The 26,612-nt window shown below is 36.9% G+C and overlaps 1 protein-coding gene across 1 annotated transcript; it reads right to left on the reverse strand.

Moving 5' to 3' along the window:
- Positions 1 to 15,556: 15,556 nt before the first annotated feature.
- Positions 15,557 to 25,288, reverse strand: LOC310901913 (dynein axonemal heavy chain 10-like). The gene is made up of 8 exons (XM_083842532.1): positions 24,918 to 25,288; positions 23,389 to 23,466; positions 22,624 to 22,832; positions 22,446 to 22,519; positions 21,272 to 21,332; positions 18,485 to 18,634; positions 18,190 to 18,383; positions 15,557 to 15,888 (listed from the first exon to the last, which is right to left on the reverse strand). The coding sequence occupies exons 5-8, from the start codon at positions 21,326 to 21,328 to the stop codon at positions 15,825 to 15,827; spliced, it is 465 nt and encodes a 154-aa protein (XP_083698658.1). The 5' UTR covers positions 21,329 to 21,332; positions 22,446 to 22,519; positions 22,624 to 22,832; positions 23,389 to 23,466; positions 24,918 to 25,288; the 3' UTR covers positions 15,557 to 15,824.
- Positions 25,289 to 26,612: the final 1,324 nt, after the last annotated feature.

Raw genomic sequence — 26,612 nt, forward strand, 5'->3', positions numbered from 1 at the left:
GACCCTGTGTGAGTCACTTTGGAGCACCAGAAAGCAAGCTTCAAGACCAGACTTTTATTATTTGGGCAGTAAATACCTTATTTTCTCACTTAGGCATCTCCTATAAGTACTTAAACACTCAGTCACGTGAAAGTAACCTGTTGGAAAGGGCTGGATCACACTTAAAACTAGGTCAAGTACAGATTACAGAAATGTAGAAGTGGATCAAATAACACCCAGCTGGTGAAGCATTGTGGAACTCTACAAGAGGTCAGAACTCCAAATGTCTCAGGTTTATTTTGTTTTGTTTTCTCTATTTCAGGAAATCTAAATGAATTAACAAGAGAACCTACCAGGACTTTCTTTAACCATTTGGAAACAGGCGTGGTTTCTGCATGACGTCTGAAGAACTCTGGTATGAAGGTCAGTGCTTGGAGAATTTGATGGTAGACAGGACAACAAAGTAGATTACAGAGTTATCCAAAGCTATCCATCATGTGAATAAAGGAAAAGCAGTAGGTATTGATCAGTTCTCTGAAGAAAGGTTGAAAGAGGGTGGGAAGGTCAAGACATGGATGTTTTACTGGATCTTGGAAAGGTAGGAAATCAAGATCAAATGACAAAGGCGGGACAACAGATGCTCTGTGTGCTACGCACAATATCTATATTGTAGCACAGCTTAAGGGAAATTTCATAATGTTTATATACACACTAATATACCATGGAAATACATTGTATGTCAAAAAGAAGAGGCATAGGAATGTCAAAATATTACCTGGAACAAGGCAGTGGGAAAACAGGAATAATGTAACACATCCAGTGGTATAAAAGCCAGTTGTATCTGTGACCTGTTTGTTGCAAGTCTCCAATTTCTATCACTTATTGAATAGAATAACAAAAGCTGAATATACAAAACATTGTCTGTAAATCAGATGAGGTTTTTAGAAAGAATTGCAGAAAGATGAAGAAACATACTTCTTAAAGCACAGTTTACAAACCTTTCAGTTTACAAAACTTTTTGCTCCGTTTGTAAAGTGCTCCTGATTATCTTTTCCTTGGCACCTGAACTAAAATTGCTGAGACTGGCACCTGTTGGTTCTAGCTACCTCTACTCACCCCAGCACATCACAGAGAAAAATATCAAGCACTGGCTGTTATGCAAGTGTGCTCCACTACATAGGTCCTACTGCTGTAAATACCATGCTATCTGATTCAAGTGGAAAAAAACACTATGACGTCAAAACTCAAATAATTTGAAAGAATAAATCCAACTACACAGCAGAAATAATCAAAGAAAGGCTTGAAAAGTGGCTTAAGCCAAATTGGAAATCTCGAGGAAGTACTTTGGCAAAATTATGAAGGATTAGGTTATGCTTAAAACCACATGAAATAAGCTGAGTTTATGTTCTTCTATAATTAAGCTGTATTTTAAAGAACACACGTTACTCAAAAGCCTGAAAAAAAATGAAATTATTTCTAGAAAAATACAGGAAATTCTATGCATGCAACATTAACTCATCTGAATTTTATTTCCTCCTATCATTAAAGGAAAACAAACCATGAAGAATGCCATTTATTCCCACGACTAATGACATTGCAAACATCAAGTTTGGTCCAGTCATCTGTATCTTCACTTAAACCAACAACATAGGTGAAAAAGCATTTGGCAGAGATTCTAGGTTACTCTATATCTTAAATTACTATTTTACAACTGACACCTACTGGGAGAATTGTAACAAATAGGTCAAGCATTTTCCACTGAACACTCTCTTCAGCATCATCTCATAGTGACTCTCACCATGATTCTAATTGGCAAAATAAATCTGGTTGGTGGAAGTAGAGCCAACTAAAACCAAGCTATCATTTCTTTTGCTTGGTTTTTCCAGTCCAGGAAAAGATAGTGTTGTGCATGTTTGCTCCATGCTGAAAGCCCAGGAGAAGGCACATGCCCAGAAAGGATGCACAAACGTTGTGCCACAAGTGTTTGGACTGCTTTCAGCAAACAATAGCACAAATAAGGGACATGGTTTAGTGGCTGATAATTGGTGGTAGGGGGATGGTTGGACCAGATGATCTTGGAGGTCTTTTCCAACCTTAATGGCTCTATGAGTCTATTACAATAGGAGATTGTAAATGTTTTCTGGATGTTTTTTCCCCCTCCTTTATACTGCCTTTACACTTCTGTGACTCACACTACTTCAGTGCATTTACACTAAAAAAGGAGAACTAGTCCCATATATTTGCTCACTTCCTTCCTAAGAGCGTTTTTATTTCTGCTAGCAATACAGTCAGAAGGGGTTGCATTCAACCCTACTTCACCCCAAATGTCAAATTTGTCATTTGACAAATCTGCCAAATTATATCCTACAGCTTCCAGAAGTACGCTTGGGAATGTGTCAGCATGTGTTACTTCAGAAACAACACTGGAGTTATGCTGGAACTTGGAGATGAAAAGGAAGATAGTTCAAATATTTTTCCAGTGTCTTTGGGAAGCATAATCAAAAAATGGAAAACATCACTCAACTCAAAGTAGCCTTCTGGCATCACTTATTAATTCAAACTGACAAGAAAAATCTAACCTCTTCTCTTGCCCTACAGAAGGATAGCCTGCTCAGGACTACTGAGCTTTTTACAATTACTTAGCTTACTCAGGTGAGCTATTGCAGAAAGTCAGTGGGAGTTATGGTGGGATTTACAGTGGGAAGCCAGTGACTAAATTTACTGATATGAACTAGCTGTCTCAGATGCACACTTTTTCTTTTTAGCCCAACTTGAAGCTGTGGGAGCTATTCTTAAGTACTCTTCAAAATCAATAGGAACATGATTTTGCCATTTCTGCCATTCAAGCTTTTTCTTCAGAAGCAAAAGAGAATGAAACAGGATGATCTGAAGTGGAGTTTCCTTAATTTAGTCTTATCTTGCAGGTAATACGAAGATTAAAAGGATGATTTTATGAGGCATCCAATAACTGGATTCTGCACATAAAAAGAATTAATCAATACATGGATTTTTCCTCACTAACAAAGATAATTTACCACAAACACTGTATTTATTACAATTCATTCTGCTGTATTTTTGCCTGGTGAAGTTATTTGTCAACTGTAAAAGGACAAAATGCTCTCATTCCCATTTATTGTCCTTCCTCACCTTTAACTGTTGACAAATTCTGTCAATAAAAAAATTGCCAGCTGTTCTCTCTTGAACCTGCCTGGTCAAACCCTTGTAATTCCATGCTTGTGGAAGAAATGATGCTCTCTGCTTTACTTTTGCTAAGCAATGTGAATATAACCAGAAAGTACAAGTATTCTTGTTTACAATGTAACACCACTACATAGAATTCACAGCCTACTTTGTAAATTCACACCCTATTGCTTACAGGGATGTTAATTAACAGGGAAGAGTAACAAGAGCTTCCAAAGATTTTAGCACCTCTCATTTCAGAATCTCATAATACTTTACAAAAATTAGTAAATTCTGCCTCACAAGGTTACTACAAATTAAATTTTCATCTGAAAGACAAAATTACGGAAGAAAAAAAAAAAGAAGTAAGGGCCATATTATGAACCTGTTCTTGCCTTCATTTAGAAATGATTTGCACAGATCGCCACATTGAAATGAATTGGACTATTTCAGCAAGTAGCTGTATACCAGTGGGGATAAGCAGCTCACAATCTGACTGCAATGACACCCGAAGTTCCACTCTATGTCCCTTAAAGAGCTAGTGTGGTATAATGAGAAAGATATTGGCTGGCTTGAAGTCAGAAGACTGAGACTCATTTTTTTCCCCAATCAGAAAACGTTGTGCTAGAAAGAACATAAAAAGATAATGTAGTCCAGCCTCATTGCCAAGACAGATAATTATGCAAGACAAGTATTTATCTAGTTTCCAGTAAAGATTTTCCAATGTCCCTAGATAGCCTGGGATAATATCAAGCTGCTTTTACCATTACATTTTTATATAATTTCCAGCATAAAATTTTGCTAAAAATCATATTAACTTTTGTTCTTCCTCCTATCCATTTATGTATTTGTATTTTTAAAATCACAGTTTTTTGAGCAGTAGCTGCCTCTGACTATGCTTATACAATAACTCTTAGAACTTTCCCACTTGAAGTTTCCAGATTATAATATGGAATAAGTAATCCTAGTGACCTTTATTCCTAGTTTTCTGCTCTAGACAAATTTTCACTTTTTAACCACATTGAATACAATCAGCCCTAGTCCCAGTTTTCACTGTAACAATATTCTCACCATGAAATACTTCTGCTTTCCTGCCATATTTTGCACATTATCGCCATCGCTTTCACAAGACACTACCAAGCAAAACTGCAAGACTTTCTTTTATCTTACCAAAACATCAAGAAAATGAAGAAGGATTCTTCTTCACTTTTATTTTTTTTATTTATTATTAACAGGTGCTTTTGATTCACTAAAAGCTTTCCATCTGCTCATCCTCTTACCTTTCTTTTTTTTTTTTTTCCTCTTCAGGCTTGTTCTCACCTGAACAGGCTCTTTCAATGTTCTTTCACTACTTCAATCAGACTGATGGTGGTACTGACTTGGAGTTACTCACTCTCCTTGGCTTGGATAGCAGTTAATTTCTTGCTTTTATCCAGAATTTCACCACAGGTACCTCATCTGCTCAGTTCATCTTCTGCGAAGTTCTTTCTCCAGTGATCATCACTAGCACATTTTACCTCAAATGTGAATGCAAACAATGACCCCTGAACTAGAGGGAGCACAAGAGGGGGTGAGCATGTACAATGGTGAAAAACATTAATTCTGTTTCTTTCACGACATCTTTATCTCTAACACTTACAACTGAAATTTAAAAGGTCTGGTTATCACCCACAGGCCACAGCTGGAGACAAAACACCTCCCTCTGCAATGATAGCCATGACTGACACTTGCCTCAGGGTCAGGAATGAATCCAAAGATTGTTTTTGTTTTACAATGCCTTTTCATCATTTACTTTTTGCTCAGAAATACAAAAATACAAACTAGAAAATTTGTTTCCCCTGTGAAAATCTTGTGGATGTATCTTTTTTTTTTTTTTTTTTTTTTTTTTTTTTAAAACAAACGCAGTTCCTTCCTCCTTCCCAGTTGAAGTGTACTTGTGATATATTTAGTTTTTCTTCACTTCTGGAAATTTTTAGATTGTCAAAATTATGCTTGAGTTCTTTCTAGCACACTTTTTTTTTTTTTGAAGGTGGTGTAGATTTGCATTGTTTGAGGGTGGGGGGAAAGAGTGAAGAAGTAGCAAAAAGAGTGAAAGGCAAGAAAAGCAAACTAAAATTTTGAAATTTGGGTTGTATATAAGTGGAAACTAAAATTTTCATTTTTTTTTAAATTATTATTAGAGATCACTCATTGAAAAATAACCTAGAAAAACTACAAACTCTTAGAGGAATGGGAATATTTCTCTTAAGACATGTTTAAGAGCAGTAATTGCAACAAATCTAGAGCAAATGACTTCCAAATTGTCATTTTTTTGTTTTTCATTCTCTACTTCCAGGTTTCCCACTCTCATCTTTTCCTATGACTTCCTTTCATGCACTCGCTCCCTTCTTCTTTAAAGAAATAGCTTTAACCTTGTGCTTCTCAATTCTACGAGCTTTTAGAAAATCTCTCTCTACAATACTCTCCATACCTTGCTCCATCTTTGCTTCTCTTTGTTTCATTCTTTCTTCCATACCCTTGTGTTAGTTCCCTAATTCCCTCAACACTCATTCAATCTCCTCTAGCTATGTGCTCAGTAGCAACCAGTGATATCCATTCCTAGTGGGATTGCCTTTCTTCTGTCACCCATAATCCAAATCCAAATATTTATGGCTGGGAAGGTGGAGGGAAGAGAATAGGAAGCTTTTTCTCTGTGTGTGCAACTCACTGATCTGTGTCTGCTCTTTTTCAAACTCAAACTTGCTCTGACATGGTAGAGAGCAAGCAAAACACTGAAGTGTAACACTGCTGGTAGCCACTGGTCTGGCTGTGGTGTTGCAGAAGCACAAGCTACTCAAACAGATGCTTGCATTCTCCTGCTCAGAAATCATCACAAAACCTCCAACAGCACAGAACATAACCTGAATGATGTATGTAGGGTTGTTTCCAACTGGAGATGCTTTGCATCACACTGTGCTTCATCTCCATCTGGGTGACAAGATCCACCTTTGCTGCTTCCCAGCTAGGGCTCCTTAGCAGTAAATCTCAGGTTATACCACCTGATTAGCTAAGAAGTTAATTTCCAAGACCAGGAATAGATTTGTTTGAATTACTAAAGGGAACAATATGAAACCTTTCATTTCCATGGTCAGTATGTATGAGAAAGCAGAATAAATTAGTATGTAAGGATCTTCATTTTTCATGGTTTTCTTCCCTGCAGAGGATTTTCATTTTATATTTCATTTTAAGTGTTAAGAGAGTCAATCTTGATGTCAATGATCTCAGGGTGGCAACGTGGGACCCATCTCAGTCAGTGTCTCTAGGTACAGAACAAATAATAAGTAATGATCTTGGCAATACCCAAATTTCTGAGAGAGTTTTTGGAAATAGTATCACCAAGATTAAATGCTACTTCTAATTTTTTAATCAGTTTCTCACAGACAGAAATGCACAGGTGCCTTGACCTTAAACTTAGGTAATTATTATAATTAAAGAGCTAATACTCCGTTCACAAATGTCTGCCGCACTCTCTCTATTGTCTAAAATCCATTATTCTACATGTAGCTCCTTTTCTGTTCCCTGTTTCTCTGGACCTCTTCCAAGATTTGCTCAGTTATTGTTTAAAACCTTTCTCAGTATGTTAGCATGTTGGTATTTTGTGCTCTGCATCCTATGACTTACGGATTATTCCAATTTTGGAGAGATACTTTCTATATCCATTCATGGACATTATTCATCCCATATCCAGCAAATACAATACCCATCAAATCAATCATTGCTGCTATCCCCCCACCCTCCCAAATAAAACCATCCTTTCTTTATTATGTTAAGCAAATTAGTCAAATGAATGTTTTGTAAAACTTGCTGCCTTTTTCGGTCCCTTTGGCTCCCAGCCTGTCTCTCTCCTCCTCCTCTGCCGCCCTCTCCCCTTCCTATTTCCTTTATTACTCATATACCTCTGCTATATTTACAGGACTATTTGCTCTTATTAATTTTGTCACCTGAATGAAGTCTACACAAATGAAACACTTTCAGTGTGGCTGCCAAATTACAATAAACATATCCTTTTCCAACACTAAATGTCTGTCCAAATTGATTTTAAATATTTTTGGCTGGGGGGTGACGTACAAACACTGGAGATAATTATTTAATTTCATTTTCAGACATTTTAAAGAAAACTAATGTATCAACACACACACAAAAGCAGTCTCTCTCCTGCCTTACCCTACAGGTCATCTCAGACAGAAGAAAGATTGGTTCAATTCACTCTTCTGCCTGAGGGGTTTTGAACCGCATCTCCTGGAAGAATGTTTAACTACCATATTACAGAGTTTTTGTATTCTGGGATAAAGACTCTCTCAATCTCTCCTGCTGGTGCTATTTGACTTGGTTTAATATACTTAAATATTCTGAGAGATTGTGCAAATGACTCAATAACCTAAGGTTCGGGGTACTCATGTGGAAAATGGGACTTCAGGGTTCAAGTTCTTGCTTCAATAAATATCTAAATATTTTTAAACAAAGCACAATTTTAACAGAGAAAAATGAAGGAACTTAAACCAAAATATCACATAACACTTTGGTCAATGCATTCTTGTGGACAGTAATAACTGCTGAGGAGGAGAGAAAGGCCTTCAAGAGCTAAAGCACATGACAAAGGATGGGGATTCACCAGTTTTAAGAAACTCATGTGGACAACTGTTTTTCTCATTTGAGAACTCTTCAGTCACTACATAGCAACTGCTAATCATTTTGGTGTGATAGTAAATGTATTTTAGGTTTAAAAACTTGCAAAAATGTTCATCAAACCCTTATTATACTTCATTTTGGCTAATCGCAACAACAGTAAAATGTTGTAATTAGATTACTTTAAGGTCCCTTTCAACCCAAAACATTCAATGATCCTGTACATCCTTACATTGAAACAATAAAATAAAACAAACCACCTTGGAGGAAGAAAGGGAGGTTATCTCTGCTGAATTATATTGTTGGATGTTAGATTTCATCAGGTTTCGTTATCATAGAAAATAGTTACCAATGTGGGATGGTAGGCAGTACAAGAAATGAACAGAAATGGAGTTATGGGACATATAAATATACAAACACATACATAATTGACATCATTCTTGAAAAATGAGTATTGTTGGTTAACATGTCTATTGCTGTTCTGTGAGTGCCCATTTTGGAGATATAACCTCAAGTTCCGTTCCCTAAGAAGTACAGATCTTTAGGTGAAAATAATTTTATTTTTTACATAACCCATTTATATATAAAGTTTGCAAAATGGCATTTTGTAGCATTTCTGTGGAAAAACAAAAACATGCAGAAATCTGCTTCTGCTTCCCAACAGCTTAAGGACTTCCTTCAGTTACACGCTTAAGAATATACCTAACTTAAAACATGGATGCAGTCCACAAAGACACAGACTTACAAAGCTTGCTGAAGAACAAATTATGTGCACTACTCTATGGAAGAAACAGTGTAAATAACACCAAATCAGTCTGTTAAAAATTTACTTCTGTTCCTGAATGTTCCTCCCTCAAAATATGGGTGCCTTTTAAAAAAGAAATCCCGTATGTTTTAAGAAATTATGCTTTCTTTTATTCATAAAATGATCATTAATTAAAGCAACCCAATATTGTCAGCAGAGATGCATCTGTTAATCTTAGGAGTCTCCAGGATAAATCCTGTTTTGGTGACGTCTGTTTTACTATTGTCCTAATGGAGCAAATGGCTAAAGACTGAGTTCTTTCTGATGTATGTGTGTTATATATGCAATTAAGTCTTGCTATAGTGAAGAATCACTGTAGGCAGAGATTATTTTAATGGATGTACAGTATTACTTTAAACTAAGTCTTCACCATCTGTTCATCTTAATTATAAATGCAAAACCAACATATCTTACATTAGCATCAGAAAATGGGGAAATATCAGTGACTGAAATGTCCATATATACTCTTTGTGCAATACTGCATGCATCTGTGCCATTTTTCTTCTCCCCTTCCAAGCAACGCAAATTGGGAGGGGGGTGGGGGGAGTGCTTATTCCTCACAGATAATTTCCTGGCATGGTTAAATATTTTTTTCTGGCAAATAAGAATTCATTATAGAAGATTTCAATATACTATGCCTGAGAATGCTTTCTGAAAGTATGCATTCTACTTACACTCATACTTCATTCTAGCTTTTTCTGATTGCCAGATAAGCAGGGAAAATGAAAGAAAGAGCCAAACACTCTAATGCCATATAATAAATCACCAAAATGCAGGTAAAAATGCAGAGATATTTTGAGCTTAACCAAAATAATACATAATGAGGAAGTACAATTTTAAAATTACAGCTCTAAATTTCAGACACTGTTGCTTTTTATGGACCAGGTGGACTTCTGTTCGAGAAAACAAAAGCACAAGTGAGAGTACAGCCTCAGTGGTGGAAATCCATGTCTATAATCTGCTGCAATTTGTTAGCATGCTAGCAGATGTTTGGTCCTACAAATGTGCATCGCTATCAGAATCAGCATTACAACAGTTAAGGCTGAGTTAAATTTTCTAATTTTTAAATACTTTGCCATCCCCTTGCTGACTCAGATTGTCTGGAAATTGTGGTGGTTCCTGTTAAAATCAGCAATCTGATTTTAAGGGTGCTTGATGAACAGTCCTGACATATATCAGCATTTGATATATGGCTTCAGGCAAACTGATGAGCCATAGAAGGAGTGTGCATGCAGTGGTATCAGTGTGAGTGGGCTGGCTCAAGATAATTTACTGCAGTATATTATGAAATTTGTATATAAATCATTATTCTGGAGTTAGCAGCTTTCTGCAAATTTGATTTTGTAGGTAGCACAACAGCAATAATATACATAGATTAATTCTATATTGTAATATAAGATCCGACATACAGCTACGTCTGAATTTAGCCAAAATAGTCCCATTGAAATCAGCCACAGTGTAACACTGAAGAAGGATAGTGATAAATAAGGCCTCAGATTCCTAATCCCGCCTATTCTGAGATCCCATCCTTTGCAGTGCTGGAATTTGATGTTATACATTAGTTTGGTTTTCTGCCAGAGGTCTAACACTATAAAGAAAAATAAGGCTGGAGCTAACACACTAGGTTCTACTCTCTACCCTCTGGCTATTTCCAGATACTTTGAGTTCTACCTCTTGTACCCACAGAACCAGATGGCATCCAGACATTTTCACTGAGAAACTCTGGCCCAGTTCCATTTGTAAAACACTTTCCAGATTTGTACTGAAATTAGGAGCTTGCTTTCTCAGGCAATTTAGACATCACTCACGGTGGCTGGACAAGAATGTGTATCCTCATGGGATTATGGCCAAGCATGAAGGAAAACTCAGGGAAAATGATAAACTAGTATCTTGCAAGATATTAATGCACCAAAATCTTACGCAAAAACCTGGCAAGATTCTATCACCTGTTATTTTTCAAACTAGGCCTCACGAAACAGGAGGGTCAACTTCTAATGCATCTTGCAACCAAATCGGATTTGAACACATTCATCCTGAGGTAGTCCATATTATCACATAAATGTGTGAGAATTGACAAAAGTGATGCAGTTCTCCACTTGGTGTGTAAGCAAATATGTACTGAATAGTCCAACTCCAAATGGAAGAGACAAAATTATTATGCAATCCCTTTTTGCAGAGTCTTAGCACTAAGTGATAAACACTTCAAAGAGATGGCTGGTATTCTGTGGTTAAGAAGGATAACTGAACTCAAACAGTGGTGTATGATGCAGGACTAGTTCATATATAAAAGCTGTATCCCTGCAAGTGTCTACAATTACAGCATAAAGAAAAACTTCTATGCAAGTCTTTAAATATATTAGTGAAAATAGGTTTGGAGAGGTATTTCCCAACAATTTTTTACGTTGAAAGTTGTCAGGAAAAGCACCACAAATCATTAGTGCTGATAATTTGTACTGGTGAAATAAGTATGGCTTTACATTACACCATCTTACATAACAATATCAAATATGAAAATCAAAAACGTTTTATAATAAACAGCAGTTTTACTGATTGCACATGATTATGTTAAGCAGCTTCTTCTAACAGTGTCACAGAGGTGATTTAATAGCTCCTATAACTAATCTTCCCAGATGACCTCTCACCTCTGCTGATGAAGCCTATTCAAAACCTACTGCCCTTTGCTCATTTTGCCTTCTTATATTTCTGAATTGTTTTGATCATAAATACATTTGGCAAAATTCTTTTTTCCTCTGATCAGATTTTCTGTGGACAACTCATCTCACCAATGAGTGAAGTAAAAGGAAACTTGTCCTTATCATTGTTCTCGTTATTATTATTATTAACCTGAAACTGCCACGTCATTAATAACTATAAGAAATCACTCATCAGGTACCTGACATCTGTGTAAAGCACGGCAGTTCCCATCTTCTCCCTTTCAGCACTGAAGCAAAATTTGGCTCCGAGAAATTTACACAGCTTATTTTTACAAATCGAATGTGGACAAACATTGAAAAGAAAACCTATCCCCTAGAAATATCAGAAGGAAAAAATGTTTTAAAATGTCATCATCCTATTCAAATAATGTAAAGAATATTTTATATATAAAACCTAATATGCATGCACTCAAAATACACGAAATGCACAAAGTAAACCACAGATATTAACAGTCTACTTAAAAATAATCAACCAACCACCACCAGCAACAAAATCTAACCTGGAAGGAGTTAAAAAGCAAGTCATATCATCATAGCTGGAAAAGGAAGAAATTCGAAGTTATTATCAAGGTCAAAAAACGCAAAGAGGAGAGAAGTGCAAATTCCCTATAAGAAATCTAGACTGTTATAATAAATGGATCCCAAAGGAGCTGCAAGCAGGTTGCCACAAGCAAAACACAAATCCCTAGGGGGCAGTACATAATTAACAATTTGAAGATGCAGCCATTGTCACAAAGACAGGGACTGCTACCCAAAAACGTGAGCAAGCATTTTGTTTTCAGAGCAGCTTGCTGATTGCACTATAAACGCATATTGTTTGCCCTTATATAATAACGAACTACTTTCTATCACAAATATTTTCCTCTAGGATCATTAAGTTTTCTAGTAAAATGCAGGAATTGCAGAATGTATGGACAACAATCACACAGAATGAAAGAAAAGCAGTTAAACAATCTTGTGTGAGGGTGGTGGTGTAGAAAGAAGATGAAACAAGCATCAAAATCAGCTTGATTATAATGGTAAAGTAAAGCCTTAGTTCATACATGCATTAAAAAATTATGTATATATAATTTGCAAAAAAGAGTTACTCCAGTTTATAAATCAAATCATCGATACAGTAAGATTTTTCTGATTCGACTCTAGGATTGAATGATATATGTTTTATATGACAGGGTAAATGAGTCAAATTTTATTTTTGTTGGTAGGTAAAAATAATGCTTTACGTACAACGCCTGCCTGCTGAAATGACCAAACAGAGAAGTACCTTTAATCTTCAGTTTTAAAATGAGAGATAGTGATCAGAGCAGGCTCACGAAGACTGGGAGAATCTCTGTGCTGTATGGGGGAGTCAGTCAGGAAAGCCCTGGTTTCAACTTCTGAATAATGTCAGTGCTAGGATACAGCTAACTTGTATTGCCAGCAGTTTTAACAGTTGCCTATCTGCAAGTGTTGATCATGTTTGCTTTTTTCCTGGACAATACAGATATGATAGGAATTCTCGATATCCTCATCATATAGCATGAGAGCTAAAAATACGGCCCATCCATTTATAATTTTCAGCTGCTCATCCTGATCCCAAGTTACAGTTGATAAATAATGTTAATGTTCTTTTCTACTAAAACCATATTTTGGAGGCAAAAAGAAAATAAGGAAATGATTGCAGCTGGATAAGATTTTCTCTCTTCTATGCTTTTTCTTTGTTGATATTGAGGACTAATGCCTTTCTCTAATAGTTTCAACCACAATCTTCCAATTCTGTCCTCTAAGCATGGGGTTTTGCACAAAAGTGCTATCCTGCCATGAAGATTGCCATATTAAAGCCTCTTCTGGAAACTTCACATAAATCATCAGCTTTGCAGGCATGTGAATCAAAGTTAAAATTTCTGAGACAGGAGGATAAATATAAATTATTCACAGGACAGAGTCTGTCCTTGCTCTTTCTTTGCAGAGATCCATTACAAAATAGAGTAGGGGCAAAAAAAATCAAAAAAAAAAAAACACAACAGAAGGAGAATGTTTTGATTAAAATGCACAAACAACCCAGTCTTCTCAGATCAAGTCTTCTGGCCCAATGTAGTTGTGTATGAGAGTTTGAGAATCTCCAGTTCCTTACAAGGAACTTCCTTAGAAGTCTAGAGTGCTTACAGATCTTCTGTAATGCTATTTCAGATGTTTTTAAATTTTTGCTGTTAAGATTTAGAGGTGTTTCCCCCCCCCCCGTTTTAAATCATCTGTGTTCAAAGCTCAAATCCAAGACATAAAATTAAACAGAGGAAAGTCTAACAATTTAGACTCCCATCACCACCTGTCTGAGAAACTCACAAGAGCAGTACCTTTTACTTAGATCAAGGCAAGGTAGAAAACCAAGGCTGCAGTTTTGAGAGATTCTATTCTTCCCAAAGAAAAATTTTGCTTAAGAACAAAAATCACACATTTTCAATCTTTCCAAGAGCATGAGCAGAGGAGTTAGTTTGGGGATAATGAAAATATTTTGAAAATTTCAAAATATTATCAAGCCAAGAAGTTGAGTGATTACCAGTTCTAAAACAGAGTCAAGAATCCTTGGGAATCTTAGCTTATATATTCCTAGAAATTCCTCAAAAATGACATGACATTTTGTTTGCTGTTAGTCTGTTCTGTTTATTTGAGTGAATATTTATTTCACTACGATATATAAAAGCAGTTGTATTTTATGTGAGAGAAACACCATGAATGTAGCTGTTTGAAAATGAAACTAAAAAAATAAGACAAATGTGCTAAGAGAAAAGGAGAATCAGTCTTGCATTCAGCACAATGCTCTAAGAGACTATCACCCATCAGCCAAACAGGAGTAAGGTTCTTACTTACAGAATTTTGCTGACGAGAACACCAGCAAATCATTCCTCTGCAGCTTTCATTTCTGACTCCATTGCATAATATTCTTTCATCACTGACTGCATTTTATTATGCACAGTAAATGTAAAATACTTATATTACTTTCTGTAATTATAGGCCTATCCCTAGTAAAGGATCCATCTTTGGTGCCTTTCTATTCATGGAAAAAATAAGCATTTAGAAATTTATTCATACCACTACAGTTTTACTGACCATATATTTTGAGAAAGTTGTAATTTTTTATTTTAAGTTGTCAGTCAAAATGGGGTAAATTTCCCATTATTTTCAATGAATTTCCAATAGATTAAACAAAGTTAGCTACCTGTTACTGTATCATACTTGAAGTTAAATTTCTCTGTGATGCAGATCCCACAGACTTGAAGAATTTGATTCTGATGAACATGCTGAGTTAATTAGAAGCAACTTCCTGTCGTCTCAGAACAAAAGCTAGTTACGAGTAACCTTGAAATATTATTTATTTCATGAAATGGTGTAAACAAGTTGCTGACAACTTTCAAAGGGCAATTGGGTAGATTATATGTTTCTTTTCTAAATTACAGGTAAACTGTGATAGTAGAAACTCAGTAGGAGCCGGGAGACGTTGTCTATAAGGCATTTAGGTTTCACCTAGTCAGTTGGCTGGTACCATATTACCTCTCTTATCAGATAGAAGTTTCCCAGCTCATACTGAGTTTTAGAAAGCCAAAAACCTGGATCTGCTGCTTCTCACAGCGCCACAGCCCTCTCCTCCTGCCTGGGTTGTACATCATTTCACATGGACCCCTGTTCTATACTGGGAACTCGAGTCATAGGTTTCTGGCGCTGATCTAAACTTGGGATAGGTGGCCAACATTTTGCAGCCCCAACATGAACATGAAAGTTAAATTTGCATTCCTTGTAAAGACTGAGAAACAAAGAAAACATCAAATGAGAAAATATGCATGCATTTAGTGAGATAACATCAGAATGGAAAAGAAGGCATCAGATGATTATCACTGGAAAGCAATCAAAAGAACACAGCCTACATACGAAACCAGTCAATCCACAGAGCACTTTTCTATGGTCAGAATTTACAGCCCCTGCAACGTCAGGGAAAAGAAACTACAATCTGGTAGTCAGCAATGCTATATGAACTGTTGCAACATAAAAACAGAATACCACAGCAAACCAAAATCCTTACCCTGAGCATCTTCTTAAGTCTGGTGACTTGATGAACTTCCATTGAGCTGTGAAAGACTGCTAGCCAGCAGACTCTGCTCGACACTACTTCCAAGACCAATTAAGACAGTATTGCCATAAGGGGGTCTCAAGAATACAGCTGATAGGTCATCTATAAAACCAAGAAAAATTAGAGTATTTACTTTTGCTTGATAGTAGTCATTCCCATCATATTTGATCTATCAAAAGTAATGAGCTAGAAAATACTAGCAAAATCTTCACAGACCGATCCAAGCTGCAAAGTTCTGTTCTGAATTTGTCTCTTTCCAAGCAGCCAGTCAGGATTAGACGGAAGTTTTGACTGAGTCCCACTCTACATTTTGTGTTAATTTAAGTTTTCTAGATGTAGTTTCCGTTGCTTCAAACTCATTTGCTTCATTACTATTCAATCACACTTCATGCTTGTCTGTTGACTCAAAGTTGGTAACACTCACCAGCCAGTTGTAGTAACAACTGAAAGAGGGTTAGAGGGCACACAGACATTAAGCTCAACTAAGTTTTGAAAACAAAACAATTTGGTAGCTATTTTAACAAGAAGAAGATATTTATAATGGCCTGATACTGGAAAGGCTACTGTGTTAAATTACCATTCATTATATATCTTGGAATTCAAACGGGAGTGCAGCCCCAGGGTGCAAGTCCAGAGAAAACTCGGATTTGGTTTTCCGCCCCTAGATCTACTTCCCCCCACCCTAGTGGTAAACCTTGTCAAAACTGCTGTTAAGGAAGAATGACTCTTGATTTACTCTTGATTTAGCCACACAGAAGATGAGAAATATCAGAACTGTGAAATTGTAGGCTGCATCACAAAGCCTTACTCTCTATCTTAACAAAATCTAAAGCAAGACAGTTGTCAGCAGCATTCTGCCTGTAGGTTAACCTATTTAGTTTCTGGCCTTTTCTGTTGGTAAGCAACAAGGATATTCTGCCTCTATCCACAATAAACAGATATGAGACAACTTTCCCATACAGTCAGAAGATGACAGTGGGTTTTGGTTAGCACCAGTGGTTGAATTTCAACAAGAATGCAATTCTATTGACCAATTCTCTGCTCCTGTAGCATCTGAGATAAAAAAAAAAAAAAAAAAGCAATAGTTTGCTCATATAAAATAAGCTTTTATAACCATCGAAGGATAAGGATTTCTTATGTCATTTATGTAAATTCCTACCTGAATAACATAATGAGTTCTTCTACCTACAGTAATTGAGGAGGCTCTCTTCTATTTACAGAGAAGCAGTACAACAAACTTACGCTATCTCAGACTGCATGACATCTGGCCCCAGGCTCAGTTCAGTTTCTACATGCACTGCTTCCTGTCAGAGTAATTAAGTGCATTTTTCTTGATTAACAAAAATCTAAACAAGATAAAGAGCTAATTTGCTTTCTGCTTTTGGTCCCAATGGATGAAGTCTCTATTTCTTGAAGGTTCTTTACCATTTCCACTTTAGTATTGAGATAAATCTAATGACTTTCCTGATAATGCTATAAACCGTAAACATGTAATTTTTGGATGCACCAAGTGTTTTTTGTAAGAAGAGATATTTATTTAAATTGATACAGAAGTCAGTTTAGGCTTGAGGAGCTGAAAGGAAGGAGCTAATGTGAACAGAAATATTTTCTTATTTTTATCTTCCTGTGAAAAGCGAGAGGGGCTGATTTTGAATTAACACTTGCCAGCAATTCAAAGCTGCTATCAATTTAAATTTGCATGAGAAATAGAGGGTGAAACAATGCACAGAAAACAAATCTGGCCAAGGCCACTTACTGTTCAAACTACGTGGAATGCACTAAGTGAAAACCCAGAAAAAGCAATGACTATTTTGTTCTGACAAACGAACTTGGAAATACTTTTATATGCATGATCCTTAAACAACACAGTGACTGTCTAGAAAATTTTGTGGAAAAAATAATTTAATAAGGAATTAAAATAATTGGAATAAAGAAAATGACAGCGGAATGAAACTGCAGCTGAACTTGGCACCTCTGACACAAAACTGGTCTGTATAGGAATGGACAGTAAAGCCACATTATCAAGCTCTCATCATATTTAGAAACATGCAGGTATGACTCAGAAACTCCCCTAAAAGTTAACTTAGGAAATTTACATGTAAATCCCATTCTCTTTCCCCATCTAACATTTTAGATTTCTTTTTAAAAACCTCCAAATTCGAACTGTATAGGAGTATTTGCTCCTGTATGTGTTGGTCCCTTGGAAAATACAAAACTGATGATAGCCCATCCATCATATAACCCCATTGCAAACTATGGGGCTAGCTTAACAGCATTAAATAAACCTCTTTCCTAAAGCTCTGTGTAGGCTTCCAACATGTAGATTTATTTTTTAAATATCCTTCATTTCCTATCCACGTAAAATGTGAAATGTTTGAAGCCACTGTAGCATTGTGATAATGAGTTTTAAAATACCCTGATGGGTCAAACCACAGTCTGCCTCAGTGCTCTGTAGTGGATTTGACATGACCAGTAGCAGGTCCATGGGTCACACTGAGAAGAAGCCAACAATTCACAGTGGGTGAAGACTGCTTGGAAGCATTAGAAGTAAAAATGGTTACATTTCATATTAAAACTGTGCTAAATGCCTGGCTTAGCCTGGTCATTTGGGGCACTCAGCATATATCTCTAAAGCTGTGAGGTTATTTTTAATACTCTTGCAGGTCACCTTTAAATGAATTTGCACTTCAATGATTATCTTTGCTAGAGCACACATTATACCTACTGAAAGTAAGGAAACTTACATGTGCTGTATAGCATCCTCAAAAAGAACAAGATTCATTGCAGCATGAAGCTCATTGTAGTGCTCTAATGATTCTGTTAAAATTCTGGTCAGCTTCTCCCAATCAGATACGGGAAAGTAACGAGGTTCTCCAACACCATGGGCAAAGTGGCAGTAAATTAGTGGCTTATGGATAAATACATGCTCATCAACACCCTGGTGGTAACAATATAGAGATATAAACAAGTATTCACCCAGCATATTAACCCTTTATCACAATTTTATCTGTGTGTCTGTGCGTGTATGTGTGCACTTACGAAAAGCTGCTGGATTCTAAGAATGATCCTGTTAGCTATAGAACCAGTATCAGATAGTGTTTCACATTTTTCCATCAGAATCTGGCAGCATGCTATTTCCAGAAGGCCAGCTCCAAGACCTCTCGGACTGTGTCTTCTCTCTGGAGACAGCTGAAAAGAGTATAATACGTAATGCAGACTTCGGTGATAGCTTTTAATTTAATCTCATCTTTTCTGGAAGGAAATGGGTTCAACCACAAGCTACAAGATTATTCTTCTCAGTCATTTTTCCATCTTATGTTATTTATGTATGGTTCATGCAGTTTTACTCTGCTTTCCTTGTCGTACACTCTACTTGCTTGTATTTGCTACTGACTCCTAATATTCTTATGGTCTTCATCATGGCATGCAACCATAAGGAGGTAGCATCTAAATAGAAAAAAAAGGTAAAGAGCCTCATTACAAAGAAGAAACTTGAATAAGTATGCTTCAAGTAAGAGAGAAGACAGAATACTTCTTATGACTGCAGTGATTTTGTTTTTATAATCTTTCCTATTATATTGAAATGATGTCCATTCACACCAGGGACAGAAAACAAAACAAAACAAGATTTCTACAATAAACAATTAACCTGTATACACTTCCAATATCATGAAGTCCTTTTCATCCCCATGAAATCCTTTTCATTCCCATAATGCTTAAAAATAATATGGCATGAAACAGTGGATACAGATTTTTCCCAGTTACCTCATGTTAAGAATCCCATCTCAAAGTACATTCTATAGTATGGATGAGAATTGCATTAAAATGTTCAGTATCTTTCTTCTCCATATATTTATATGAGCAAATGCAGGATGATTACATGGATACATTTTTTCAAGATAAATGGATCAAGACAATAGGAGCCAATATATCGCTGGGGTAGTAAAGTGTTCCTGGCAAACACATTTTCATTCCAAGACATTTTTTTTTCCCCCCTCAAACGTGATATTGTCAATCCCTGACTAGAAACTAAAATGTTCCAGTCAGTGATATGCATTCTTGGGTCACCAAAACATGAATATTTACTCCCTACAGTATGCATGCTTAATGGCCAATTAATGACCTGTTGTAAAAGAAGTTATATAATGAGGTTGTGTGTTTGCCTTAGGAACGGTGATCTCTTCCTCCTAGCCCTCCTTTGTACGACTTTCATCTTTGTTGTAATCCAGTTTTATTTCTGACACACCCCTTTCTCTTCAGAAAAGCCTGACCGTATCCTGCTGGAGTCCTGCCTGTCTATTTAAAACTTCCTTTTTCTAGATTGCCTCTTTAGTTCTGTATTCTTCCCAGCTTCACTCCCAATATAGATTACTGTCACACACTGAATACCATTACAAAAAGCACATCAGACAAGAGACCGCCTAAGATGCTTTTTCCCTTGATTCTGATACGTGTTGTTCAACTTGACCCTTTTGGGTACCCTTCATTAAATATTACTTCGCTACTCCAGTTCTCAGTTTTGTCATTGGTTGTTACTAGTCAACAAATTCTGGCCTTGGTTAAAGGCAATGAAGGCATTCCTCTTGACTTCAGGATTTCATTCAGAGCGCCAGCTCTGACATGGTTTCTTCAAGAGTGGTGCAATAATTTTTAGGAATTGGCAGATCAAAGTCTCTGTCAAAAAGTTCTAATACAAATGGACTGGGACTTTTGCAGTATGGAGTTCCCCTGATACTACAACTAAATCCAGCAAGTATATTAATAGATATTTGTTGAGCAGGTGGCTCATGGAACGATACTTTGCCTAACAACTTCATACTCATGTATGAGCTAATTCAGTGTCATTTATCTATTTTTATGCCTAGCACAAGTAACTATTAGGAAATTTCATCTGGAAATTTTCCATCATTGGGGTATTTGTTGTGAAAATGTTTCCTTTTTGCATTGACCTTTTGATCCAGCTGTATTATGAGATTCTAAAAACTGACATCCTGCTCTCCTCTTTGCTGCTAAACAGATGTTAAATAAGCAACTCTCAGGAACTATGGGTAAAATTCTGACCTCTATCCAAACATGAGCATTTCCAAACGCATTGAAAGGTTGAAATTATTTTTAAAACCTAGAGATAACACACACAAAAGAATCAGATACTGTTGAAGTATTAAAAAAATTTGCTCTTAGCAGCACAGTTGTCCTGGTAATACCTCTTACAACCAGAAAGATTCCTACTATCCTCTTTAGAACATTGATTACCCTTTGCCAACCTCACATGCACTCCTTCAGTCTTCCCAAATCACTGATGTCTCTCATGCACCTGCTGGTGATGGTCTCAAACTACTGCTCAGTTTTTGCTAGCTTGGTATACAATACTAAAAATGTTCCCACTCATATAGAAGGTGGCAGCTGAGTTTGTTAAAAGCTAACCCAGATAGGTATGCTAAACAAAAAGCAAACCAGCTTGGAAAAAAAAAGTTAACACCAGGTTTGCTGGCTTGCCAAATTTAACAGTATTTTTAAAATTTAAAAAAATAAAATAAAGAAATAAAAAAAAATTGGGTATGTTTTGCTCCCACTTATTTCTTTCCTCTATCTCTCTCATTTTCTACCTCCAGCACAGAAAAAAGAGTACAGGATTTGTGATGACAGCATTTTTTTCCAGAAAGATCCTCCCATGCTTTGTAGGCACAAGGCAGCAGAATGAAATGGAAGAACCATTCATACTTGAAAAGTTAACCACAATGGCAACAGCTGAATGCAAAGGGCCGAGGAAGGAAGTGCAGAGCAACCATCGCCAATAGGAGTCACTGGGACTCCTCAGCACCATACCTGCTCCTCCCTCCTTGCAGTCTGCTCTGCAAGTAAGTGCATTGTAACTTTGTCCATGAACCTGCAAGGAGTGAAAGCACAGGAAAGCTGTGGCATTACAAAACTGAGCATGAGGAGAAAGACACCTCAACAGTTGTGTTTCATTTTTTGGCTAAAAAAAAAAAATTGGCAGCTTTAACCCAGAGTACAAACCTATCCTTTGCTATGTCAAGCTTCATCTGCTATATGCCTCTTTCATAGACTAGCAGAGTGAAGAGATACCATGTAAGCTGCCTTCAATAGGGAAACAACCTAGTTATCTGGGAACCAGAACATGTTTACCTGGCTTCTTTGAAATCAGCTGTATGTGTGCAGGGACCAAAGGGTCTGCAACATTTAGGTTGCTTCTCATAGTTGAGTCAGCTTGTTCAAGTTTTGCACTACATGGCATAGCAGCTTGGTGTGCAGACAGATGCAGAATAAATGCATTTGGGAGTACTACTATTTGAAGCAACTGTTCACATTCAATTTTAGAACAGTCTGGAATGTGAACCTGATTTCTTAATCACGTCACAGGTTGTCATGGGTGCCAAAATTTGGAGTTCTCAGAAATCTCTTATTGTAGCATGTCCATATTTTGCCCTCCACATTGCTGCAAGTCATTTATCATTCATGCTTCCGACTGGATTAGAAGCATGACTCCACTACTCTGCTTCTGAGAAACTGGTGTTACCCTCCCATTCCTTCTAGTCCCCTCTCCAAGGAGGAGTGCCTTAGAAAGGCACAAGAAACAAGACCCAGGAGATCTACTACTAGATCTAGTAAATGTATGTAGTAAGCTTTTAACTATAAGCTTCATATAACTAAAAAAAAAAAAAAAAAATCACACTTTGCCAGGAGCCTCAGACCTGACTGAATATGGCACAGAGGCACATGGAACATGGCCAAATTTGTTCTCTTGGTACCTTTTACACTGTAGAGCTTTTAAGATACCTTTCTGGCTTACAGGAGAGTTGCATCTTAAGAATTTATAAGCACTTCTATCCTGATTCTATCCCGATAATTACAACACTCTAGACAACTTACAGCTGAAATTCTCTTTCCAAGAATGCTGCATTTTTTTCTGGCAGCCAGTGGTTTCACCGTGAGAAAATGGTATTACAGAACTTAGAAGTTGTTCAGGCATGATACTCACTCTGAGTATTGACATAGCCAGTACGTGTATATTTAGGGAACTCTCCACAGAGTTCAACATAAGACTCTGAAAAACTGAAAAACAAGTGTTACATAAAATCACACAAGAATCTACAATGTATAGTAGAGAGAAAGGGCAATTTATATATACAAGAACTATACAGAAAGACCTGTATTACCTGGAATATACGCATCAAATCTCTTAAATTAAAACCATAATTGAATCCAGTCACTGTGGGTAGAAAGTTCTGGGGCGTTTTCTGATGCAGACAGATTGCAGCTTATGTTGAGTGAGATGATAGATTTCACTATACTGCAAAACTGCAGCTCCAGTGCTGGAAAAGGGTATTTATGGTCCTGCTCTATATGGTGGTTAGAGCATCCATCTCTGGGAAACAGACAGCAAACAGAGGAAAATGTCTCTGAGAGATTAAAAAAAGTGTGTGTGGAGAAAAGTATAATTATTTCTTTTAAAATATACCCACATAAATATTTTAATAACACCGAAATCCAGAAATTGAAAGCACAAGTTGAAAAGGTTTTCACAGCCAAAGCACACAGTGTTAAATATCTTATTCACTCCCTGTCTCACTCGATGGAGATCATAATTACTATCAAGTTAATATGAAACCTGCCAAATGAGCCTGACTTCAGGGCAGTGTGCTCCTTTGCAGCTTTTTTCTTTCCAGAATGCTTAATAAATTGTGTGTATTTAATCAAATTGGGACAGTTCAGGGTCTGAATGTTGTTTCAATAAAAAGTAAGGCAGATAGCACCTTAGTGGAGTACCAGGCATAGGGGAACTGTAATAAAGTTGTTAAATTTCTTAGGAAGAGTAGTATATTGATCCTTTATCTTGGATCAATCCAATTATAATTCTATTATTAACACATTTGTGGTCTTTTTAACAGTCATTTAAAAACCAGAAAACTCAGAAAAATTACCTGAGGATGCTTCTGCCCCCAAGGTGCAGCTCAAACAGAACTGGTCAAATCACAGAATCCCTCATTTGCAGAACATTTCTGTGTGAAAGAAAAAAAAATATATAATCATATAATCAACAAATAAAAAAAATACCTCCAAACTGGGAAGCTAAAAACATCGAAGCTGAACAGAAGCTTATAAAACTCATACATATTTTGAAAAAATTACATTTTTGATCAGTCAGCATTTTCAAATGAAATCCTGTTGTAGAACATTCCTAATCGACCTAAATGTTAAATATACTAACATAGGCAGTTTCAGAACCTTGATTCTCTGCAGTGAAACAAAGCAGTATGAGAAACTAGTTGATATTATGTGTTTCTCAAACACTATCCATTAGCAAAAAAATATTGTTGACAAGTTTAAATAAAATACAGATGACAATGCAAATGCTGGAAAGATGGTTTTAGGTAGATGCACAAACACAATCTTTTAAAATCTGTGCACTTCCAGGTGTGAAAAGATACTAAAACTATGCAGATGAAATCACTGCTTTGGAAAAGTCAAAAAAAAAAAGTCAAAAAAAAAAAAAAGCATGCTACACTTATTTCACAGTGACCAGTTCAAATCTAAGAAGTAGATTAAACCAGTTATTCCTTGAGTGCTTTTGGCCAGACTGATTAGAGTTCTCTAGTCTTCCACAGTTTACAGTCCTTCCTGCTTTCTTTGTTTGAACAGAACTTCAGCTTTGTGAATAGTTTCCCTTGCTAATTCTAGTAACTTTCATTCCTTTGCTGAGTAGCTATGCTGGCCTCCTTTTACTCTTTCTTGCATCTTTCCCAAAGGATGGGGGATGCTCTGCTGTTGCATCCTCTGCCCAGATGGAGCATCTTCTTGCTCCCTGGAAGGATTTAATTGGTTTAGTGGCCCATTTTAGCTTCTTTTTAGTGAGTTTCCCTGTTTTCACAGAGTTACTCTTTTTGAAAAGTTAAGCACACTTGTGGCGGATCCTTTGGCCTTTGTTGCTCCTGTGGAGGGTGCTGAATTGAAGTACATTACAGTCACTGTCACAGAGCAGTGATTCCATTGTGAGATTTTGAACCAGATCCTGCACATCACTCAATACACAAACAAGCTGTCACTCAGTGTGGGCTTGTTGTTTAGGGAACAGCCCCGTCAGCCCCCCTTCTCTGCTTCGCTGTTCAGTCGTTCCGTCCACTCAGCCGTAGGTTTGCACTGTTGGAGAATTTGTGCGTGGGTTTGTCAGAAATGGTATTAAGGGAACTAAGTTGTTGTTTCCTTTAATAGATTATGCATTAAATAAATATGGTGGAGAAACAAGGTTGCAGAAAATCTAGTGCCTGCTCAGGCAAATGTTTGTTACGTGCACATTTTAGCAGATGCTTTTTGCCCATGTCTGTATAATTCAAACCCTATCTGTACTAAAAATGGAAACCCCCAAACCTGAGCACAGGTAAAGGCAGAAGCAGCTGAGATTTGGCACAAGATAGGAAAAACATTTCTTTTATGAAAGTGCAATAAACAGTACCTTTGATCTGGCAGATGAAACACAGCCAACATATCCTTCCTGAAACCCAGAAACAAATTAACAACAAGTAAACTATAAAATCCAAAATAAAGTTAACCCTTAAAAACAGAAGTCCCCTCAGGCAGAGTTTTGCTCCCTTCTCTTAACCTCCCATGAAAGACAGAACTCTGAAGTTCACTAGAGGCTTCCACACCTCTCTGCCTTCTGTGTGGCAGGTTTTCAAGCCCAGCCAAGAAGAGTAGCACCATAAATCCTTAAGACCCAAACATACACAAATAGTCCTGCTGGTAATGTGAAAGTTTGAAGACCTCTGCATACTCTTTTACTGCACTCCTTAGAGAGTCAAAGGACTCCTGAGGAGACCTGGGGTGTCTTATGCATGATTCTTGTTTACAATACAGTGCCTATTCACTCAAGTCTGCTCCTGGGGTTGCCACGGCAAATGGTCGAACTGAGGGTTTTTCTACACATTCTGTCCCTGTAGCACCTTTTATCTGGTACTTATAACTGTGCTATTCCATGCTTGCTCTTTGTGAGACAGAGCACCATCTGTCTGCTATGCAAGGCTGTAACAAAATGTTAGGATGTTCGTTCTCTTTAAATTAAGAACTTGACTGTTACTGTGAGCAAAAACATTTTGTTAAAATATGGCACTTGGTGCACCTACCCAAAGATGCTGATTTACTGAAAAACTTCCAGCAGTGGGATTCATGCATGTGACACACTGACAATCGTGAATTTCTTTTAAAATCAGTTTCTGTCTGTCATACCTATGTAGTTACAAAATAACAAAGGGATAATAAAGCTCAATTGTATATTCACAGTTTGAGATTTCTATTGACAGATCTTCACACTGAATGCTTCTGCAAGAAAGTGTGATTATGTAGCTCTCTGCTAAAAGAACTGAAAACCTCTCCTTTGTTACAACTCTCTTACACACCATTTCTATCATTTGGAATCTTTTAAGGGATGTGTCAAAGTTGACAGGCCCAAATTTGGCCTCCTCTCACCAAATTATATTTGTAGATTTAGAATATCTTCCTTGTAGGACAAAATCCCAGCAGTCAACCTCTCCAAAACAAGGGCTAAATTCTTTGGCTAACTCCAGGTCAGGCAATAAGCCAGCAACAATCTACCCTCTTGTACTACAAAATGCATGTTTCTGTTCATGTGCTACACCATCCCTCCTCTTACAACCAACATATTAAGTTGGTACTGTGATGAAAATCACTCTGCTTACTCATTTACCTATGGGTTAGATGGTTTTATTAGTTCAGCCTGTCGCCTCTAACCTTCCACTACACTGTGGAGAGCTCTATTGTGTTACAGCCATAAAAGCACTTTACCAGAGCTTTACACAAAACTTAGAGAGCTAACGTGCTGGGTTCTCTTCTGTCACACATCATATATGGGATTAACAATAGTAGCTAGTTTAACTTATTGGATCTTTGTTTTCTAGCCTGCAAATTAGGTCAATAGCATTTTCCCCATCCATGGGAAAGCTCGGTGGCTCATTTAGTCCAAAGGAATCCTGAATCTGTAGCTAGTAAAAATAACAAATATTAAAGAAAATGTTCTGTTTTGCTTCACTAATAATCCAAAATGATTTCAAGATAAATTTACATTTTTGTAAAAAAAAGCACTGTGAGATATTAAGATGTGAAATGCAATTTGATAGGACTGCAAGTCTGGCTG

The sequence above is a fragment of the Anser anser genome, assembly GCF_964211835.1.
Source record: "Anser anser genome assembly, chromosome: 6".
Lineage (NCBI taxonomy): Eukaryota > Metazoa > Chordata > Aves > Anseriformes > Anatidae > Anser > Anser anser.